Source organism: Polypterus senegalus, chromosome 9 (assembly GCF_016835505.1).
Source record: "Polypterus senegalus isolate Bchr_013 chromosome 9, ASM1683550v1, whole genome shotgun sequence".
NCBI lineage: Eukaryota > Metazoa > Chordata > Cladistia > Polypteriformes > Polypteridae > Polypterus > Polypterus senegalus.
The window spans coordinates 35,131,699-35,149,953 of record NC_053162.1 but is presented as its reverse complement, the minus strand read 5'-3'; the positions used below and the strand labels follow the sequence as shown (position 1 = coordinate 35,149,953).

Genomic DNA, 18,255 nt, shown 5'->3' with positions numbered 1-18,255 from the left:
TTGAATCCCATTGAGATGTTGTGGGGGATTTGAAATGGACTGTGTACACAAGACATCCATCAGAAACCACACTGCTTAAATAATTCTGCATGGAGGAGATAGAAAAAGTTGCTGTTAGAGACTTCTAGAAAGGTGAAGGAAATGCCTACCTTAGGTGGCAGTACCAGCTATTAGAGCCAGTGGTGGACTTCACTTTTCTGACAGACAGAAGTGACATATCTGTTCATTTCTCAATGAATAAATGATTGCAATGTAATTTTTTCCTTTTTTTTCCAATTATCTACAAATAGTGTTTAAATGAAAATCAAATATTGATAGTTCACCTATGTTAAAAACATGAAAAAATATTTCTTGGGGTATAAGTACCTCTTAAAATGGCTGTGCTTGGGGCAAACAACTCCTAAATAATATTAGGCTGCACAGCAGGATTAAAAATCTCATATGCTTAAGAGGGACTGAATAATCGCTGTGACCCAGTATGCAAACAGCAGATAAAGAACCAAAGCATGACAATCCTCTAATGCAGAAGAAATCTGAGGTCCAAATTAGCACTGGTAAGATCATATGCACATTATTTGACGGTGTTGAAGATGTCCATATCGATCCAAAGTCCACAAAAGTCTCTCATGACTGGTCAGTATTAACGCTTATTTGCTTTGGTGTTTGGAATGGTCAGGGAAAAGTGACCAGAAAAGCTGTCGAGCAACCTTCTGCCTCATGATACACTGCATGAGCAGCAGAGGGCTAGGTCAGGGGTCCTTAATCATCGTTCTGGGAGGCTGCAGTGTCTGTTGGCTTTCATTCCAGGCCAGTTTCCTATTTAGAACGCAGTCCTTGCTGATGATGAAACTTGGTATTTAACTATATGCCTTGTTAGCACTTTCATTCATCAAATACAAATTTTAGTTACATTGTAGATCAGAGGTCCTCAATAACAGTCCTGGAGGTTTGCAGTTGCTGCAGGTTTTTATTTCAACCACTTTATTTGCTACCTACGCAATACATTTTTGGGCTTAAATTTAGTTCTACAGTATTGCTTGTAACAATTCAGGACCCTTAATTGCCTATTTGAGTTTTTAGCTGCTTAAGTTTTAATTGTTACTTGTTTTCTAACCAGATAGTAGTTAATAATGAAATGCACTACAGTGCAATTAAAATTTCTCTCGGATGATTGAAAGTACGAACAAGCCAAATAGTTAAACACCAAGTTTTCTTTTCAGCAACAACTGTCTTCTAACTAGTTGGAAGAAAAAACCTGCAGTCACTGTGGCCCTCCTGGATTGTGAATAACCGTGTATCCATTAACCTCCTTAATGCACATTTTGAAATTGCAAAATAAAAAAACGGTAATGGAAACCTGTTGTGAAGTTGCCAGAGTTCAAAAAAGCACAGCTACAAAAACAATTCCAAGGCTGCTCACTAGTTGGGTGGGGGAAGCACCATCAAAACACCCTGACTAGAAACAAAAATGGCTGTGACAAATCTTTGATAAAATAAAAGATTAATTTTCACCAAAAGGCTGTGCAAACCCTAAAGCTTTGAAGACCACAAGGAGATGCCTGAAATGGCAAGGCAACATGCAATAAACAAAGTCCCAAAACAAAATCCAAAAATTGTGGTCAAAAAAACAGAGCAAAGGTTAAAAAATACCAATAAGCACAGTATCGAAAACAGAATCTAAGAAGCGTAGTCAAGAGCAGTGCACTGGGTCAAAATTCCAGAAAACAAAGCAAAGCAATAGCACATAAACTCAGCCAAACACTCTCCTCTTCCAGCACATTCAATGAATCACCAGGAACTATGGGATGCCCTCCCCTAAATATGCCCTGGCTTGGGGGCCTTCTTGGCAGTGATGGGCAGGTGGCCTTGCCCCTTGTGGGACCACCCACAAAGCACTAGGGACGTAACTAAGGCTGTTCTCCTTTTCCAACATACAAACAGAAAAACATACAAGATAAATAAAATAAGCATAAATACAAATAGTTGACATAAAATTACTGAAAATATGAATTTGAATCCCAGCACCAGGGGGAAAATTCTGAATGAAACATGACACAACTGAGGTATGCAGAAGAGCATCTCTGAATGCACAACACATCGATCCTTGAAGCAGGTGGGCTACAGCAGTAAGAGACCACACCACAAGGGGTGCCATTCCTGTCAGCTAAAAACAGACAAGTGAGGCTACAATTCACAGTGGCTCACAAAGATTGGACAACAGAAGATTGGAAAAATGTTGCCTGGTCTCAATTTCTGCTGAGACATTCAGATGGTTGGGTCAGAATTTTGTATCAAAAACATAAAAGCATGGATCCCTCCTGTCTTATATCAGCGGTTCAGGCTGCTGCTGGTGGTGTAATGGTGTGATGGATATTTTGTTGGCACACTTTGGGCCTCTTAGTACCAACTGAGCATGGTTTAAATGCCACTGCCTACCTGAGTATTGTTGCTGACCACGTCCATTCCTTTATGACCACAGTGTCCCCATCTTCTATTTCCAAATGGATAACATGCCATTGTCACAAAGCTCAAATCATCTCAAACTGGTTTCTTGAACATGACAATGAGTTTACTATACTCAAATGGCCTCCATAGACACCAGATCTCAATCCAATAGAGCACCTTTGGGATGTGGTGGAACGGGGAGATTCACATCATGGATGTGCAGCCGACAAATCTGCACCAGCTGTTTGATGCTATCATGTCAATATAGACCACAATACCTGAGGAATGTTTCCAGCACATTGTTGAGTCTGTGCCATGAAGAATTATGGCAGTTCGGAAGGCAAAAGGGTGTCCAACTGGGAACTAGCAAGGTGTACCTAGTAAAGAATTTCCAATCTTCTCTTGTCCAATTTTGGTGAATAAATACATGACATGGTGCTCCCCTACTGGTTTCATCTTTACAGTCCTGCTGTGTCAAACAGGAAATTGTCGAATGAAATCATTGATGCATTTCCAGAAAAAAGTTAGAAGTTGCATGTATGGTGGATGGAGAAATAACTAAATCAGTCTCACTGCTGAGATATATCAAATGCAATATTCGATGTGAGGAAGAAGTCAAGGAGTATAAACAGACTTCCATACCTACTGAAAAGATCTGATAAGCACCATATAAATGAAACCATTCAAAAGCCCAACATATCTGGGACTGTAATATATTGCAGGGAGATAATAATGTTAAAGACTGCATTTAAACAACATAAAAAACGGAAAGCATCAAGACTGGTGTATTTTATTAACAAAATTAGTTAAGGCAAGTACCATGTTGTGACTGGGGCAAAACTTCTTATACAGTTTTCACTGATCAAGGTGAGACTGAAGGCTATTATTTTTGAAGTACCTTAGAAAGAAAAGGTTCTGTATGTCTCAAGTAAGTCCAGGAGCATGTAAAAGGCGCTATATGAATACAATGTATTATTATTAAGAGCCTAAATCAGATTTCTCAGTAAAGATATGACAGTGATCATTCCAAAGATGTTGTGAAGAGTATGTGTCAGTAGGTATATACAAATTTAGATAGATGTGAAAGGCATTATATAATAGATAGATATGAAAGGCACTATATGATTGATAGATACGAAGGCACAATATAACAGATTGAAAGGCACTAAAAAAACAACAATGTGAATGTCCTGGTGTGGCCAAGTCACAGTCCAGATCTCTGGTCAACTGAGGATTTCTGGCTGGACTACACAAAGGCAGTTCACTCACAATCAAAAGTGACACCTGACAGAGTCTGAGCAGAACAATGTGGGGAAAATGGCTATGTCCACATGTGCAAAGCTGGCAAAGAGAGAGAGACGGGTTCACAGGTGCATCTACTAAATATTGACTTGGAGAAGGCAAATACTTATGTGATCAATTACTTTGTTTTATATATGTAATTCATTTAGACCAATATGCAGAGAACTGTTGTCACTTTGACATTAAAGATTCTTTTTCTGCTGATAAATTCCAAAAACAGTTTAATTCAATCAACTGTGATTCAGTGCTGTACAACAATAAAATGCAAAAACTCCCAAAGGGATCAATACTTTATAAGCACTGCATCTCTTTCTCCAAGGGTCTACCTTCAGGTGCTCAGTTTTCTCTCTCAAATGATTCACTTAGTTGTTCTTCAATGATAAGTGTGTGTATGTGATCAATACATTTCTTAGTCTAACTACTTTTTTGTGAGGAGCTATTATATCTAAAGCCTGTTTCAGAAAGAAGTAGTACCGGTACATATAAATCTAAAATCAACTACTGCCTTTAAACAAAAGTCTAGTATGGAATACATTTGAAAGATACATGAGATACTATGCAGTTTACAGTTGGGTCTTTGTGTAGAAATTAAGTGTAAAAATATACAGTGTATTTCATTTAATCCTCCGCCAGACATTGAGATATGGATGCAATCTCTGTACCACTGGGTTAAACACTTTTAATGGGCATTACAACACAGTATAGATATTCAACTTTACACCAGTCTTGTTTTAAATTACCATCATTTCAACTTATTTTATACTTTAGTAATCCATTTTAGCATAGAATATGTTAACTTCTGATGTAGAAATTGCAATCTATTCTACACAAGATGATAATCTGTAAATGCAACAAATATTCCTCAAAAATTGAAGCTGAAATATATTTCCAATATGATGGAAATATATTGATTTGCATTGATTTGCTATTCCTTTAGTCTCTGGGCGAATCCATATTCTGCAGTATTCCATTTAAAACAATAAAATCCTATATTATAAAAAGTGACTGAAATAACAGATTGTAAACCCTGGGCTCCAAATACATTACAAGTGGCATTAACAAAATACTTTACCTGAATACACATTAATGTCTGCCACAAAAGATACTGAGCTCCAGTCTGCAAGGACTGCATCGCTTTTCGCTTGCATCGAGTCTTCAGAACCAGGCAAATGTGCAACTTCTGCTAACAAAAATTGCTGTATGAAAAGTGAACTTGAGGTTAGGATTACCATCAATTAAAAATCACATTGTACTTCAAAATGACAAGTAAATCACATAAATTAAGTTACCTAAAAGATTCTGACAGACTGAAAGCCTGAACACTAGGACACATGTACACATTTACAGTAACATCCACTCAGTGCATCCACCATTCAGGATACATGCTATAATTTAAGGGAGACAGGCAGACTTCATGGATAGTCAAAGAATATGTTTAATAAAAATAATTAAACTTCCATTTGCTCTATAGAACTTCATAGAAAGTAATTCAATAAATTACAAATGACTTTTTAAGACTTCCTCATCTACAGAAAGCATTATTTTGACTACACAGACCACAACTTGCAAATATTGCAACTGTCCAAATGGAAAAAACAATGGACTTTTATATGATATTCAAGATATTATCAAGCTCAGGACAAAGTATACAAATACAAGGCAGGAACAGCTATTTTTAGCAACTACTTAACATGAATTATTTTTTGAAGATGATTTATTTATTAGCATCTTTCTTTCTTTAGTGTATTTTATCTTTCCCCGTGACTCCAGCATACAAGAACAGTTTGCATAATGACTTGCCGATACACCCATCAGTACAAGTACTTTGGATTGTCACAAGGAATATTCTGGCAACTGAAAGCATTGAAGTGTTACAGGCCACTCGATGGAAGGATGTCTTCTATCTATATATCATACACGCAGATAGAAACATTTTTTTTCCAAATTTAAAATGTAAACTGTAAAATGATGATTTTATTCTGTGTTGTTTGCCAAATTGAAGGATGACTTCAGTTGTCTGGGGGAGAATCTGTGAATGAAAGAGGCAGCCACTGCTATGGTATTTAAGTGACAGACATGGGTGGTAGGCAGATGATTTCATTCCTCTAAGCAGGTCCCTCATTTAGGATAAATTGCTATCAGGGCACAAGTAACCTTACTTCAATGAAGCTTTTCACACAGACTAATACCTTATCCTTTAAAATAAATGTGCGTGTTTTAATTTTTAAACTTTGGTCAACCACAGATAGCATCCAATGAAAAAAATCAATCAATTATTCAGCTTGTGGATGAAGTACGAGTTCTACCAAGCTGCTGGTTTAGTGCATATTGCCTTCACATAATTCATTCCTTTCATGATACTGTTTCCAGCATCAAACCGAATGCCTGTAACCAACCAATCAATAGCACCACTTCAAAACACTGGTGGGTAACAATGCTGGGCATATTTTTCAGCTCTACCAAAAGCAATACAAACATTTAACTTGAGAATGGTTCACAGATAGCAGCTAAAACCTCCCATAAAGTTAACAGTTCATTGCATGTCTAGCACATGACAGAAAGAACAAACCTAGGAAGCTGGAGTGTGGAAAGAGCCGAGCTTAACAACAACACATGGTCCGCGTTTTAGCAATATATATAATATATATAAAATTTATATAAATTATTTTATATATAATATATATATATATATATATATATATATATATATATATATATATATATAAAATATACTGTGTCCTTGAGAAGATACTGCCAGGTCAGTATGTCTATGAGAATACTGATGATGGTTGCGTGGCCCAAGCTCATAATACTATTGCTTTAACAGAATTATCTGAATCACTGCAAAAACTGTCTTGTATACCAGTGCTGCAGTTTATGGGTCACACCAGGAAAGGCACACCCAAAGCACAACTACTATTAGCTTTAGCTAGATTAGGGATACCCTTCCTTGCCTCTAAGGCCCACCAAAAGTCAAATGCACAGTCAGTCTTCGTGCAGCTTCATTCTAAAAATCTAAAGACAAATTGTGGAGATTGACAACTGGCAGCAAAGCTGGAACATGGAATATTCAAATCCAGACCACCTTCTACAAAAAAGGAAAAAAAAACCTGGAAAAAGTGGCAGGAGATTCAAAAATAAAATAGTAGAAAAACACCAAGCAAAGGCAGGCACATTAGTCTGTGAGATGAACAACTCTATACAGATTTTCTTGCTTTTGTTTTAATTTGCAAACAATCAAGAAACTGCTGTAAACTTTATATTTCAACTCAGCTGAGGTAACGAGGCCAGTTCAGTTGGCTAGCTGGGGGGGAGGGAAAGTGTTTTTTTTTCCTTGTTAAAAATTATTTAACACAACTGTACCTGAATTCAAAATATCACCAGTAATGATCAAGAGCATTTAAGCCTTGCTTCCAAACAGAGCCAAAAGAATTGTGCACAAATCAAGAGCTTTTTTGCAAACCAAACCAAGGTTAGGTTTGGACATAAGGTAGAAAAACAAAACAAAATGAAACAAACAGAAATAAAAAAAAAAACAAAAAAAAAAACAAACACATAAGGCAAAATGAATACTGAGGCCAAAAAGTGCAACTCAGGTTAAAGTGCAGCTCACTTTAGAACATCCACTTTGCAAGGTAATCCGTAATATTCATACTTAATATTGTCTAGAAATAATCTTTTGAAGATTAAAAATAAAAGAACCAAACACCTGCATGTAGGTGCTTTGCTATTCAACTTCCTCTCTGACATCTGTGAGAGAACAGCATTGAGGGACCTGGGCATACAGGCGGCTCTGAGAAGACAGCTGGCTACAGCTAAGGATCTGTAGAGATGATGGTTTCATTGACACATAGATTCTACAGCTTCTGTGACATTCATTAGCTGCCCAAGTTATTGCTGAGTTTTCCAAAGTTTGATCTGTAAATTATAAGTGTCAAGGAGGCTGTAAAAATATTTACAAATTAAATCAAAATATGTATATAAAGTCTTTTCTTTTTTCATTTCATCACCAAATATATTAAATGTACAGCTCATCTTGAGCACAGTTTTTAATAAAATTAAATCCCAAAAATTACAATAATGCATTTTTGTATGTGTGTTTTCTCTAATTCATTGAGATTCTACACCATTGTGTAATACAAGATCACAACTTCAGAAGTCTAATAAAGATTTACATGCAAACTGTACAAAACAGTATTGTACCTCTGAAGAAACACTGAAATCTCATTTCAGTAATTTCAGGATAGGATTCTCCTGTCTTTTTTCTTTATTTTTCTTTTTACACTCAACACTTTTTCATTATTTACAAAGAAAAAAATAAGTGCAGTACATTAACACTAATATATATATATATATATATATATATATATATATATATATATATATATATATATTCAGTCAGAATCACTAGAATCTGAATCGTCTGAGGAAGAGGAGGAGGAGCTCTGGGACTCTGATGAAGATACATCTTTGTCTGAACCGTCATCTGCACAGATGTCAGGGGTAGGTATAACAGTCTCTGCCTGCTCTGCCCGATGTTCCCGTTTCACTTCTTCTACTGTCTCCTCGGAGACACTCGCTGGGGTCGAGTTACTGTTTGCACTTTTTTGCACATCAAAGAGATTGGACTGAGATAATGCTGGAATAGGAAGATTAAGGCCTGGAGTGAGGAGCATCCCTGGATATAGCATACTAGATATCAATAAGGGATTAAGAGCTAATGAGTGAGATCCAGTCACTGCTGCAGCAGCCACAGCAGAAGCATTTAATGAAGTAGACATTGAGGTTGATGGAGAGTTTGAGGCAGAAGGCTCTCCTGAGCAAGGTTCTGCTGACTGACCTTCTGTCCTTTCAATTTTCATATCTGATGATAGCTTTGAAGACTCATTGGCTCCATTTCCCTTTGTATCCTCAGAGGTCACTGTTTCAGAAGATTTAGTCAAGAGACTACCTAAACCCAAAAGGTTAGGCAGTCCTGCCATGCCAGACAGCATCATGGGAAACATGGTGGCCAGATTATTGGCATCCCCCGAGGCAAGACCAGCTGGTAATCCCATGAGCCCTGCTGTCAGTTGCAATGACTGTAGACTCTGCAGATTTTGTTGAAGAGCCTGAAGACTAGACAAGTCCATACCAGGAAGCAGGCCATTAGCAAGAAGAGGATTAACACCAAGAATGGGGGTATTTGCTGCTGAGGCTGCAGCTGCTGCCTTGGCAATTTCACTCTTGGGCCGCCGTCCACGTCTGCTCACCTCCTCCCGAACCACAGGTCCTGTAAGAATGCGATCAAACATGCTTTCTGGAAGGAAACCCTAAAATAAAAGAATTCTGAATAAATCAACAAATCCTCTATGACTGTTTTAAATAAGTTGATCTCTTCTAAGTATTAAGGATTTCTGGTTTCTTGAAACTGGTAAAAGAAATAATGATGACCCTGAGATTTACTTACAGAGTTTTTTACAACATCAGCCCATTCTGGTGGGATTCCATATTCTGGATTCTCTTGAAGAAATCGACAGATGTCTTTGAGAGGTGGTGCAAAAGCACCACCAACCTAAAAAAAAAAAAAAAAAGTGTCATAACCCTGGCACTGCAAAAGATTGTTAATTCTCCCAATCAGAATTAAGCAAAAGTACCATTTTGTCATGTCCTATCGCTCACCAAAAGAAAAAGATACAAAATAATATTCTAAACACAGGGTTTAGTAGTTTACCTTTCTCGCATTTCTCCTGTTGATGACCTGAACACGTTCATCTCCAGTCAGGCTGTTCACATCAATTTTATTTGGATTTCTACAACGATGCCTTTTCTGTTTGGGTTGCCCATCTTGAAAAGGCATTTTACTCACACCCTAACAAAGGAAAAATGTGGTTAATTCAAGGAATTCACAACAATAATCTAAAGCTATTTAAATTAGAGCCAACATAAACACAAAGTACAGTATATTTTATCTTGTGCCTTCACATAATGAAAGCTAAAGTAAAGCACAATATAACTTCAAAAGTGTAAAATGAATAACAAAATTATACATGTATACATTATTAATAAATCTTGATCTTGCCAGTCACCTTTCATATAATAATAATAATTCTACAACTGAAACACTTACAAGTTGAGCATAATTACTTTTCTAATTCTATACCGGGATCAATGTCAGGTCAAGTAATTCACTCAGGGTCACACACTGAATGAGTAATAGTGTGTGAAGCAACAACATTTTGGATTGCAGCCCAGAAGTTCACCATCTCTCTTAATATTTCGACTTTCATTGAAAATACTAAAATTTTAGCATTTTAAAGGTGTTATATAAGTTATTGTAATACATATTGTAAAGGTGTTATTAAAAAAAAAAAGGAAAAGATACTCACAGGGATGAAAGCCCCAACATCGGCTACATATCCTGGGTGACCTTTCAGCCACTGATCTAGATCTTTTCTCTTTGGTGCGTCATCTCCAGCAAGTCGTGTTCCATCTTTTAAATTGATGACCGGGATTCGGCTCTCCATATCTAGTGTCCCCTGGCCCTGGCAGTATAACATGCTGGGACTAACTTGAAGAGTACTTTCAACCTGCAAAGAAAATGATTAACAATGAGCAACACATTCGTAGTAGGAGAACAAGCATCACTTCCATTTTAAAGAAACTAGACAATATTTTTTCAGAGCATCATTCACACCAAGTATGGATCATAAGTAGCTCATTGTTACATTTATCTTTGTGAAAAGTTTTCATTTGAACTATGCAAAACAGTTAGCTTTAAACACTCTCAGTCCATAATTACAGAATAAAACATTTGTTATTTTAAACCTCTTCACTACTAAACATCTAGGCAGACCTACAGCCTGAATGGCAAACAAGTAAAATACAGCCAGAAAAAAAATATCCACAGAGCTTTGCAAAAGAAGCACAAACTAAAGACAACATTTTCAGAAGACCTAGCACACAGATATTATAAAATATAAACAAGGGTTTGTATGATCAAACACTTTCCCTTTACATTAGAAATCAAATCCTCTTACATTGTTTAAAGAAGCCTTGTTCTTATTTAGAAAGAGCAAGTCAATTCCTTCTACATTCTTCCTTCTGCCTCTTCTCCTCTTTGCCATAGGTGGTTCAAGAACTCCATTTGGTCTCAATTGACCAGAGGCACCTAAGACATGACAAAACACTTTTCAGAGGTGATAGAGAAATTAGCAGAACTAATTAAAACATTAACAGAAAAGTCAGGCTAATGTCATATATGGCAACAAAAAGTCAAGTCAAGTTGGGGAGCATGCACTGGTACAGTGCGTTGCCGCACCCACTACACGTCAAAACAGCTCGGAATCCCGGTTGGCAACCCCCCAGGCAGACACATGGTCCAGTTCCACCCTCTGGAAATGACTCTCAATCTGCCGCAGCCAGATGTTACGTGGGCGACCCCTTGGCCTGGTCCAGCTATTCGAGTCCCCAACAAGAAGGATCTTATGAGCCAGATCACCCTAGGGGAAAAGCACCAAATGGCCACAGTGCCGTAAGTGACGCTCCCTCACAATGCAGGTAATGGGACTCCATAAGCAACCGGTCATTTGACACAAAGTCAAACCAACGGTACCCAAGGATTTTTCAGAGAGAGACAGTATCAAAGGAGTCCAGTCTTCATCTCAGGTCACTGGATAGCATCCATGTCTCGCAACCATATAGCAAGACAGGAAGCATCAGGACTCTAACGACTTGGACCTTCTTCCTTTTGCATAGATATCGGGAGCGCCACATACCCCTTTCCAGCGACCTCATGACCCAACATGCTTTCTCAATCTGTCTACTGACTTCACAGGAAAAGTCACCAGAGACATGAACGTCACTGCCAAGATAAGTAAACCTCTCGACGATGTCGACACACCCTCCGCAGACAGACACACTGCTGATGGCTGTGCCCAAGAGGTCATTAAAGGCCTGGATCTTGGTTTTTATCCAGGACACTCGCAAGCCCAGACACTCAGACTCCTTGCTCAGTCTCTCAAGAGCCCATATCAGAGCCTACATTGACTCCGCGAAGATCACAGCATCATCAGCAAATTCAAGATCCATTAATCTTTCTTCAACAACAGATGCCCCATTGCCGCTGGAGCCCAAGACCTTGCCCAACACCCAGTCAATACAAGCACTGAACAGAGTAGAAGCAAGAACACCCCCCTGACGATCCTTAGAATCAACTGGGAAAAACAGAGGCTCTGCCTCCACTCTGCAGAGCACTTACAGTACCAGTGTATAGGCCAGTCATGATATTCAGCAACCTCGAGGGGATCCTGCAAACCCTCTGGATGTCCCACAGGGCAGCTCGATCAACTGAATCAAACGCATTACGAAAATCGACAAAGGCTGCAAAGAAACTCTGCCAATATTCGCGTTTGCACTCCAAGAGAACCCTCAGTGCCAGGATGCGGTTGACGGTAGACTTCTTAGGTGTAAAACCAGACTGTTCCGGTCGCTGGTAGGTGAGCAAATGATCACGGATCCTATTGAGGACGACCATAGCAAGGACCTTACCTGGCACAGAGAGCAGTGTTATCCCCCTGTAGTTGCCGCAATCCAGCTGATCACCCTTCCCTTTCCAGATAGGGACGACAAGTCCCGTTTTCCAGTCAGTTGGGATGATGCCAGTCTCCCAAATGGAAGCAAAGATTGCTTGCAATGCCAGGAAGACAGCCTTACCACCAGCCTGGAGAAGTTCACCCCGGATACCACAGATCCCTGCAGCCTTTTCTCCTCTCAGCTGGTTCACCACCTGTGCAATCTCAGTGAGATTGGGTAGTTCACAGCTAATTGGAGGATCAGCCCCAAGAACTGTGGACCCAGAGATTTAAAGTTGATCCTCCGGCTAGGATGTTGGATGCCAACAACACATGCCAGATACAGTATACCATGAGAATGCAGTGCTCATTATATAGTTACTCCTTATGTCACACATATTCAATAAGCAAAAAAAACAGTAATCCACACACACGAAGGAAATCTATAAAAGCCATTTTTATCCTCTTACTTTATTGTTAGAGAATTCATATGCCTTAATAGCCAAACAAGCAAAAAAAAATCCACTTTCTATTTAATTTAAATAAAAATGTAACTGCAGTTCTACAGTAGAAGCATAAGAAAATATTTTGAATCTAGAATCCTTTCACCAAATAAATAGGTAGTCTTGCACTTTTCAAGTAACAAAAAAGTATGTGAATGTGCTGAGCTAAGATATTGTAATATTTAAATGTATTTAAAGTATGGGGAAGCACTTTAAAACACACAGTTAAATGAAGTGGGCAGGATTTAATGATACTTTTCTTGTGCTTCTTTGAGACTTGTTAAATTAACTTTTAATTCCTTTTTATTGGAGTAGAAGTATACAATTTGTATTTGCTTTTCTTAGCTTTAACAGAAGTCCCCACACACCCTTTTCTGTTCAAATACTGTTTTTGATCACTAGTGTCTGTTTATTCTAGGTTTTTAAATTTCCCATTCTGTATCTATAATTACATTAAGTTCTGTCTTTGTCTCTAGGGAATTAGCATTTTTCCAAAATCTGAGTCATACCCTTCAGGTTGTTTTTGGCTGGCTCACGGTCCCCTGTAACTCTGTTTTAAAGGTTATGTCAGAAATGGAACCAACACAAATAGCCAAGCCAAATCTGTGAAACGTTTAAAAAAAAACTTCTAAAACCCCTCTTTTTAAACCTTGCTTTCCAGTAATTATATCATAACATAGTGATCTGATTATAAGTTTAGCTCTCCATCAACCTCAATGTCTATTCTGCAGTTACCTGGGGTACTGGTGGGAACAAGGAGGACTTGGGATACCTTTATTATCGACTGTGCTACCTGTATCAGTGGTATCCAGTGGAGGGTGGGCGACCAGCTGGCCTAGGTCATTCTGGCATTCATGATGCACAAACTGATTACAATCAGACTTAACTATTTGATATGCTCAATTCTGTCTTCTGACCATGGCCCTTGTGAGGGTGCGGGTTGGCCCAGCGCTACCGGGTCCCACCAGAAGCTTCTTGAATCTGCCACTGCCGAGACCATTTGAGGGATGAGAAAGGCAAATGAGGACAACACATAAAGCTAGGGGAAGGTGAAACACTGCTCACTGCTTTTATGTAAAAAACCAAAGACATCCAAAGAGTGTCCAAAGTGCAGTGCTAAATGTTCAATAAATAAATAATCCAACAAATGTTAGTGAAGGTCAATATCTGAATAAATAAAGCCATTAAAAACAAGGTTAAAACTGTCTTTTTTCTAAAAGCCCAGTGCATCTTTCTTAAAGCTGACAATTCCTCTGCTTATCTCTCGCAGCAGGGGAATCCACCTGCCGACAGACAAAGCCAACCTTCTACAGGTTCGGGTCCTTGCCGTTCCATACCTACAGTAAGGCTCCCTCTCTGGACCTAGGCTTGGTGTGACGATGCAGGTTCTGCTCCACGCTCCCATCTTGCTTTTAGGAGCCCTTAAACCCGATACCGTCTGTAATGCCACCTATGATCTTGGCAGTGAGGCATCACAATGAAGCAAGAGGATGGTGTAAAAATGCTAAGTGCTTTTATTAAAAACTAAACCAACAAGTGTTCAAATAAATAGTGCAGTGTATCAAAATATCCTGAAATAAATAATCCAAAAAATCAAGTGAAAAGGGTGGAGGTTAAAATCCATTAGAAAAAAAATCTTTTAAAAACAATGAAGTTAAAACAATGGCTAGAAGTAGTCTCTTTAAAAACACAAAGCACGGTTCCTTCTTTTACTGGTGACTCCCCTGCTTCTCCCATCCAGGCTATGCACCAGGGGAGTCACCCTACATGCAGCTGACCTTCTTCTGCTCGACTGGTCTGGTGGCCTCCTGATCCCTGGCTTAGTTTAGCCCCTGCCAGACCAAGACTTGGCTTGCCCCAATGGCCAGGACACCGACGCTGGGGATTCTACTCCAAATTTCCGACTTCCGTAATCCTCCCCCTGCTAGCTGCCTTGCGCTTCTATTTATCACGGGGATGTAGATCAGCTGTGGCAATCAGAAGCTCCCAGGAACAATCACGGATGTTAACGACTCCTCACCTGTGCACTTCCTCCTGCATCACAAATTCCCCGGGAACCGCTCGGCCACACACACCACACCCCCTCGCTAAGCCATGAGCGCAGCGATTATTTATTTTAAAAAGTGGTCTTTGGACATGAGCTGTGGACCTGCTACACAACACTTGGGTCCCCATAAGCCATGGCAATCACACTGGGACTCTCAGTCTAAGCATCATCGACCCCTGCTGCCATCACAGTCTTCTGCGGCAAATCACTTACATACCTGTTCACTCCTTGTACATGCTCAGCTGGAGTGACACATTCCAACTGCTCCAAGTGCCGGCCACACACTCCTCTCCAGTGGCTATTCTCCTAGCTACCTGCCATCTCTCTTAAGCCTGCTGTCTTCAGCTCGCTCACTCTTTCTTCTTAAATTCTTACTGCTCTCTTTTCTTTCTTTAACCTCCACTTAGATGCTTTTATTTTTTTCCTGATTCGTGGCGCTTCCCTTTTATAAGCTGGGGAGTGATTGCAGATGTGATTGCCGTCCCAGGCTGATAATGTGACAGACCGTCTGCATGTGTCGGCTGACAACGCAACACACAGTCGGCTGACAGCCTCGCACCAATCCGGAGATGAGGCGTCTTATCTGCAGATCACTCGCACCTGCTCCACTCACCAGCGTAGAGTGCATCCATTATTTATTTATTTAAAATCTGCCACCTTTTCCTGTGCTGCAGACCCATATACCACAGCTCTCCAGAGGTTTATTTTTTTTCTATGTTTTGTTTATTAATCTGTGGAACGTACCTTGAGTTGCATGAAAATGTATGATAAGGTGCTATATAAAAAAAGTTGTTGTTGTTATGATTATTATTAGTGTAAATCTGAAGAAACCACTGGCTAACCTTTGTGGGACGGAGTGATACATAGAAGACAGACCACGTTTTCTCGAGTTTACAGAATAAGCTAAACGAAACAAAACTTAAAACAAAAAATTATTTAGGCCCAAATGAACAAGGATAGGTTGTGTGTGAGGAAGCTTAAATTTTTGGATGCCAGGTTGCATTATAAATATGAGCTTAACACGTAGTCTTCACATATTTAGTAATTTGTCCCAAAAACGTCTTTAATTTTGAACTGTAACCATGAATGCCAAGCATGACACGGACAGATCAGGTAACCCCTGCAGACTGTTTTCTTTATGAAAATATATACCTGGGGAAGCCAATGGCTTGGTGAAATCAGCCAAACTGGCATCTGAGGCACTTTGCAGTTCACGCAGACGAGCCAAATACTGTTGCTGGCCCATTGGAATATCATCAGTTTCAAAGGGTCGCTTTTGGGGAAGGCCCTGTTTCTGGAAAGTCAGTTTCAGCCCACCTTCCTGCTGTAACATGAGCAAAAACATGAACACAAAATGTAAAAAATACAGCAGAAAATTTGTTCACTTTGAAAAAGTGATAAACACAAACTGAAAACTTCCTTCTGAAGAATAAATTAATGTAATGACATAGGTAAGTAGGACAGTTTACAACAGAAATCTGAGGAAGCATGAGCAGAATAAGAAAGTGGCAAAGGAAAAAGTTTTTGTGTAAATATATATTCCCTGCTCAACTTTATTGGACCACAGATGAAAGGACCTTGTGGTTATTATAGAACACGAGCCTTGCAAGTGCATGCCAAACTTTCCACAACACACAAAAGCACATAATTGTCACGCAGACCAAGTGTTGTGAGAAAACTGCAGAAAAGCGACTAGGCCAGTCAAGATTGTGAGGGAAGGAAAAAAGGGACTCTGGAATTTCCATTTAACTATAATATTCCTTCACTTAATGAGTGCTCTAACAGACTACCTCCACCCCGGGCTTCAGACAGTGGCCTAAGTGCAGAAGGAAGAGCAGTATATACAATGTGCCAAGGCAGCCCTCTGCAGTAAGAAGCATGCTGCGCATTGCGACTCGCATTCAGGTCCTACAGGGAATTAAAGAAATGAACATACGTCATTGATTTTCACTGTAAACTCCTTTTCTTGTTGTACATGCTTCTTCACCTTTAACATCTGAGGCGACACTGACGGGTCTTCTCTGAGGCCTGGCAGTGGAGGTGTGCTGACTCTGGAGTCGCTTAAGTTAGCAGCTGCAGTGGGGCTGTCCAGCAGCTTGGTAGTGTAGAAGGATGCTACTGCGTTGCAATCATATGTCCTTCGCACAGTTGGCCATTTCCCTTTGAGGATTGCCTGGCAAATGCTGTCCAAACGGTTGATCATGACACGATCCTGACGGCAGGAATAAAAAATAAAAAAACAAACCTTTATTTTTTCATAAAAAACATCAACTTTTATTGATGAGCTTTTCATGGCTGTGCAGTGCACTACCCACAAAATATCAAGCACCACCTAAATGAGGTACATGTTGATTAGCATGACAATAATGGCCCTATAATCACTCTATAATGCTGCATTTTCTGGCAAAGAACAATAATTTCTAAAAGATCTATAAGAAGCTTCAGATTCCACTGAGATGACAGTATTTTATTTTTATTCTGATCATTTAAACTGTTATTTACTGAACATGAGAACCACTCTTAAGTCTACATTTGTTGATTATGAGGGACAAAACAGATACTTTTAACTAACACCAGGGGCCTCATGCATAACGCCATGCGTAGAATTCACACTCTAACATGGTGTACGGACAAAAGCAGAAATGTGCTTACATACAAAAAAATCCACATGCATAAATCTGTGCGAATTCCAACTTCCACATTCCTCCGCTACATAAATTTCGATCAGCATGAAAAGTAATGCACGTGCCTGCTGTCCCGCACCGTCTCCTCCCAGAATTACGCCTTTTTGAATAAGCAAATCAATATAAATAGCCCTTAAGCTCAGCGTTCTGTGAAAAGGCAATGGCAATGGCAAAAGCACGGGGTTGGAATAAAAGAATTTCAGCGAATACCAAGTGGAGGCAAAGAAAAATGTACTATATGTTGATTTAAACAGTGGTATAAACAACAAAAGGAAGTTGATCGAGTGACATTGAGTGTCGGAGAAACTCGAAAGCTCAAGTTCACAAAGTCGCACAGTGCCCGAATTAAAAAAGAAGTTGTCAGATATCAAAGTTGCCATGAAAAGGCGAGTCGTAGCCCACCGTCTGAGTGTTATATGAAAGCTTATTCGGGTACAGAGAAAATGAAACAGGCACACAGTGGGGGAAAAAAAAGCACGAAATGTCAACTTTAATCTCTAAATTTCCACTTTAATCACATAGTTTATTTTGTCATTAAAGTAGAACATCATCAACTTCATCTTAAAATTGTTTAATTTACTAGTTTCTCAAATCCCATCATAACTAAAGTAGCACGTTAAATGCTTTGTTTTGTATTTGATCTTCTATGTGCTCTGTGTGTGTGAATCACTACGTGCTTCTTAAACAGGCTTTTTCTTCCTCCGAAAGGACACAGAATCCAT

General features: G+C 39.3%; 1 protein-coding gene across 16 annotated transcripts in view; it reads right to left on the bottom strand.

The window, feature by feature from the left end:
* Positions 1 to 8,082: 8,082 nt before the first annotated feature.
* The window catches only part of chd9 (chromodomain helicase DNA binding protein 9), a 277,289-nt gene continuing 267,116 nt past the window's right edge, over positions 8,083 to 18,255 (bottom strand). For 8 of the 16 annotated variants that reach the window (XM_039762897.1, XM_039762892.1, XM_039762895.1 and 5 more), the window contains 7 exons: positions 16,786 to 17,061; positions 16,002 to 16,173; positions 10,767 to 10,897; positions 10,116 to 10,316; positions 9,461 to 9,598; positions 9,197 to 9,301; positions 8,084 to 9,059 (listed from right to left, as the gene is read on the bottom strand). In XM_039762897.1, the coding sequence (XP_039618831.1) occupies positions 8,142 to 9,059; positions 9,197 to 9,301; positions 9,461 to 9,598; positions 10,116 to 10,316; positions 10,767 to 10,897; positions 16,002 to 16,173; positions 16,786 to 17,061 (1,941 nt within the window). In that variant the 3' untranslated portion in view covers positions 8,084 to 8,141. Of the gene's footprint in view, positions 9,060 to 9,196; positions 9,302 to 9,460; positions 9,599 to 10,115; positions 10,317 to 10,766; positions 10,898 to 16,001; positions 16,174 to 16,785; positions 17,062 to 18,255 lie in introns of all 16 variants that reach the window. The other 8 variants (XM_039762900.1, XM_039762907.1, XM_039762899.1 and 5 more) reach the window with 5 other exon arrangements.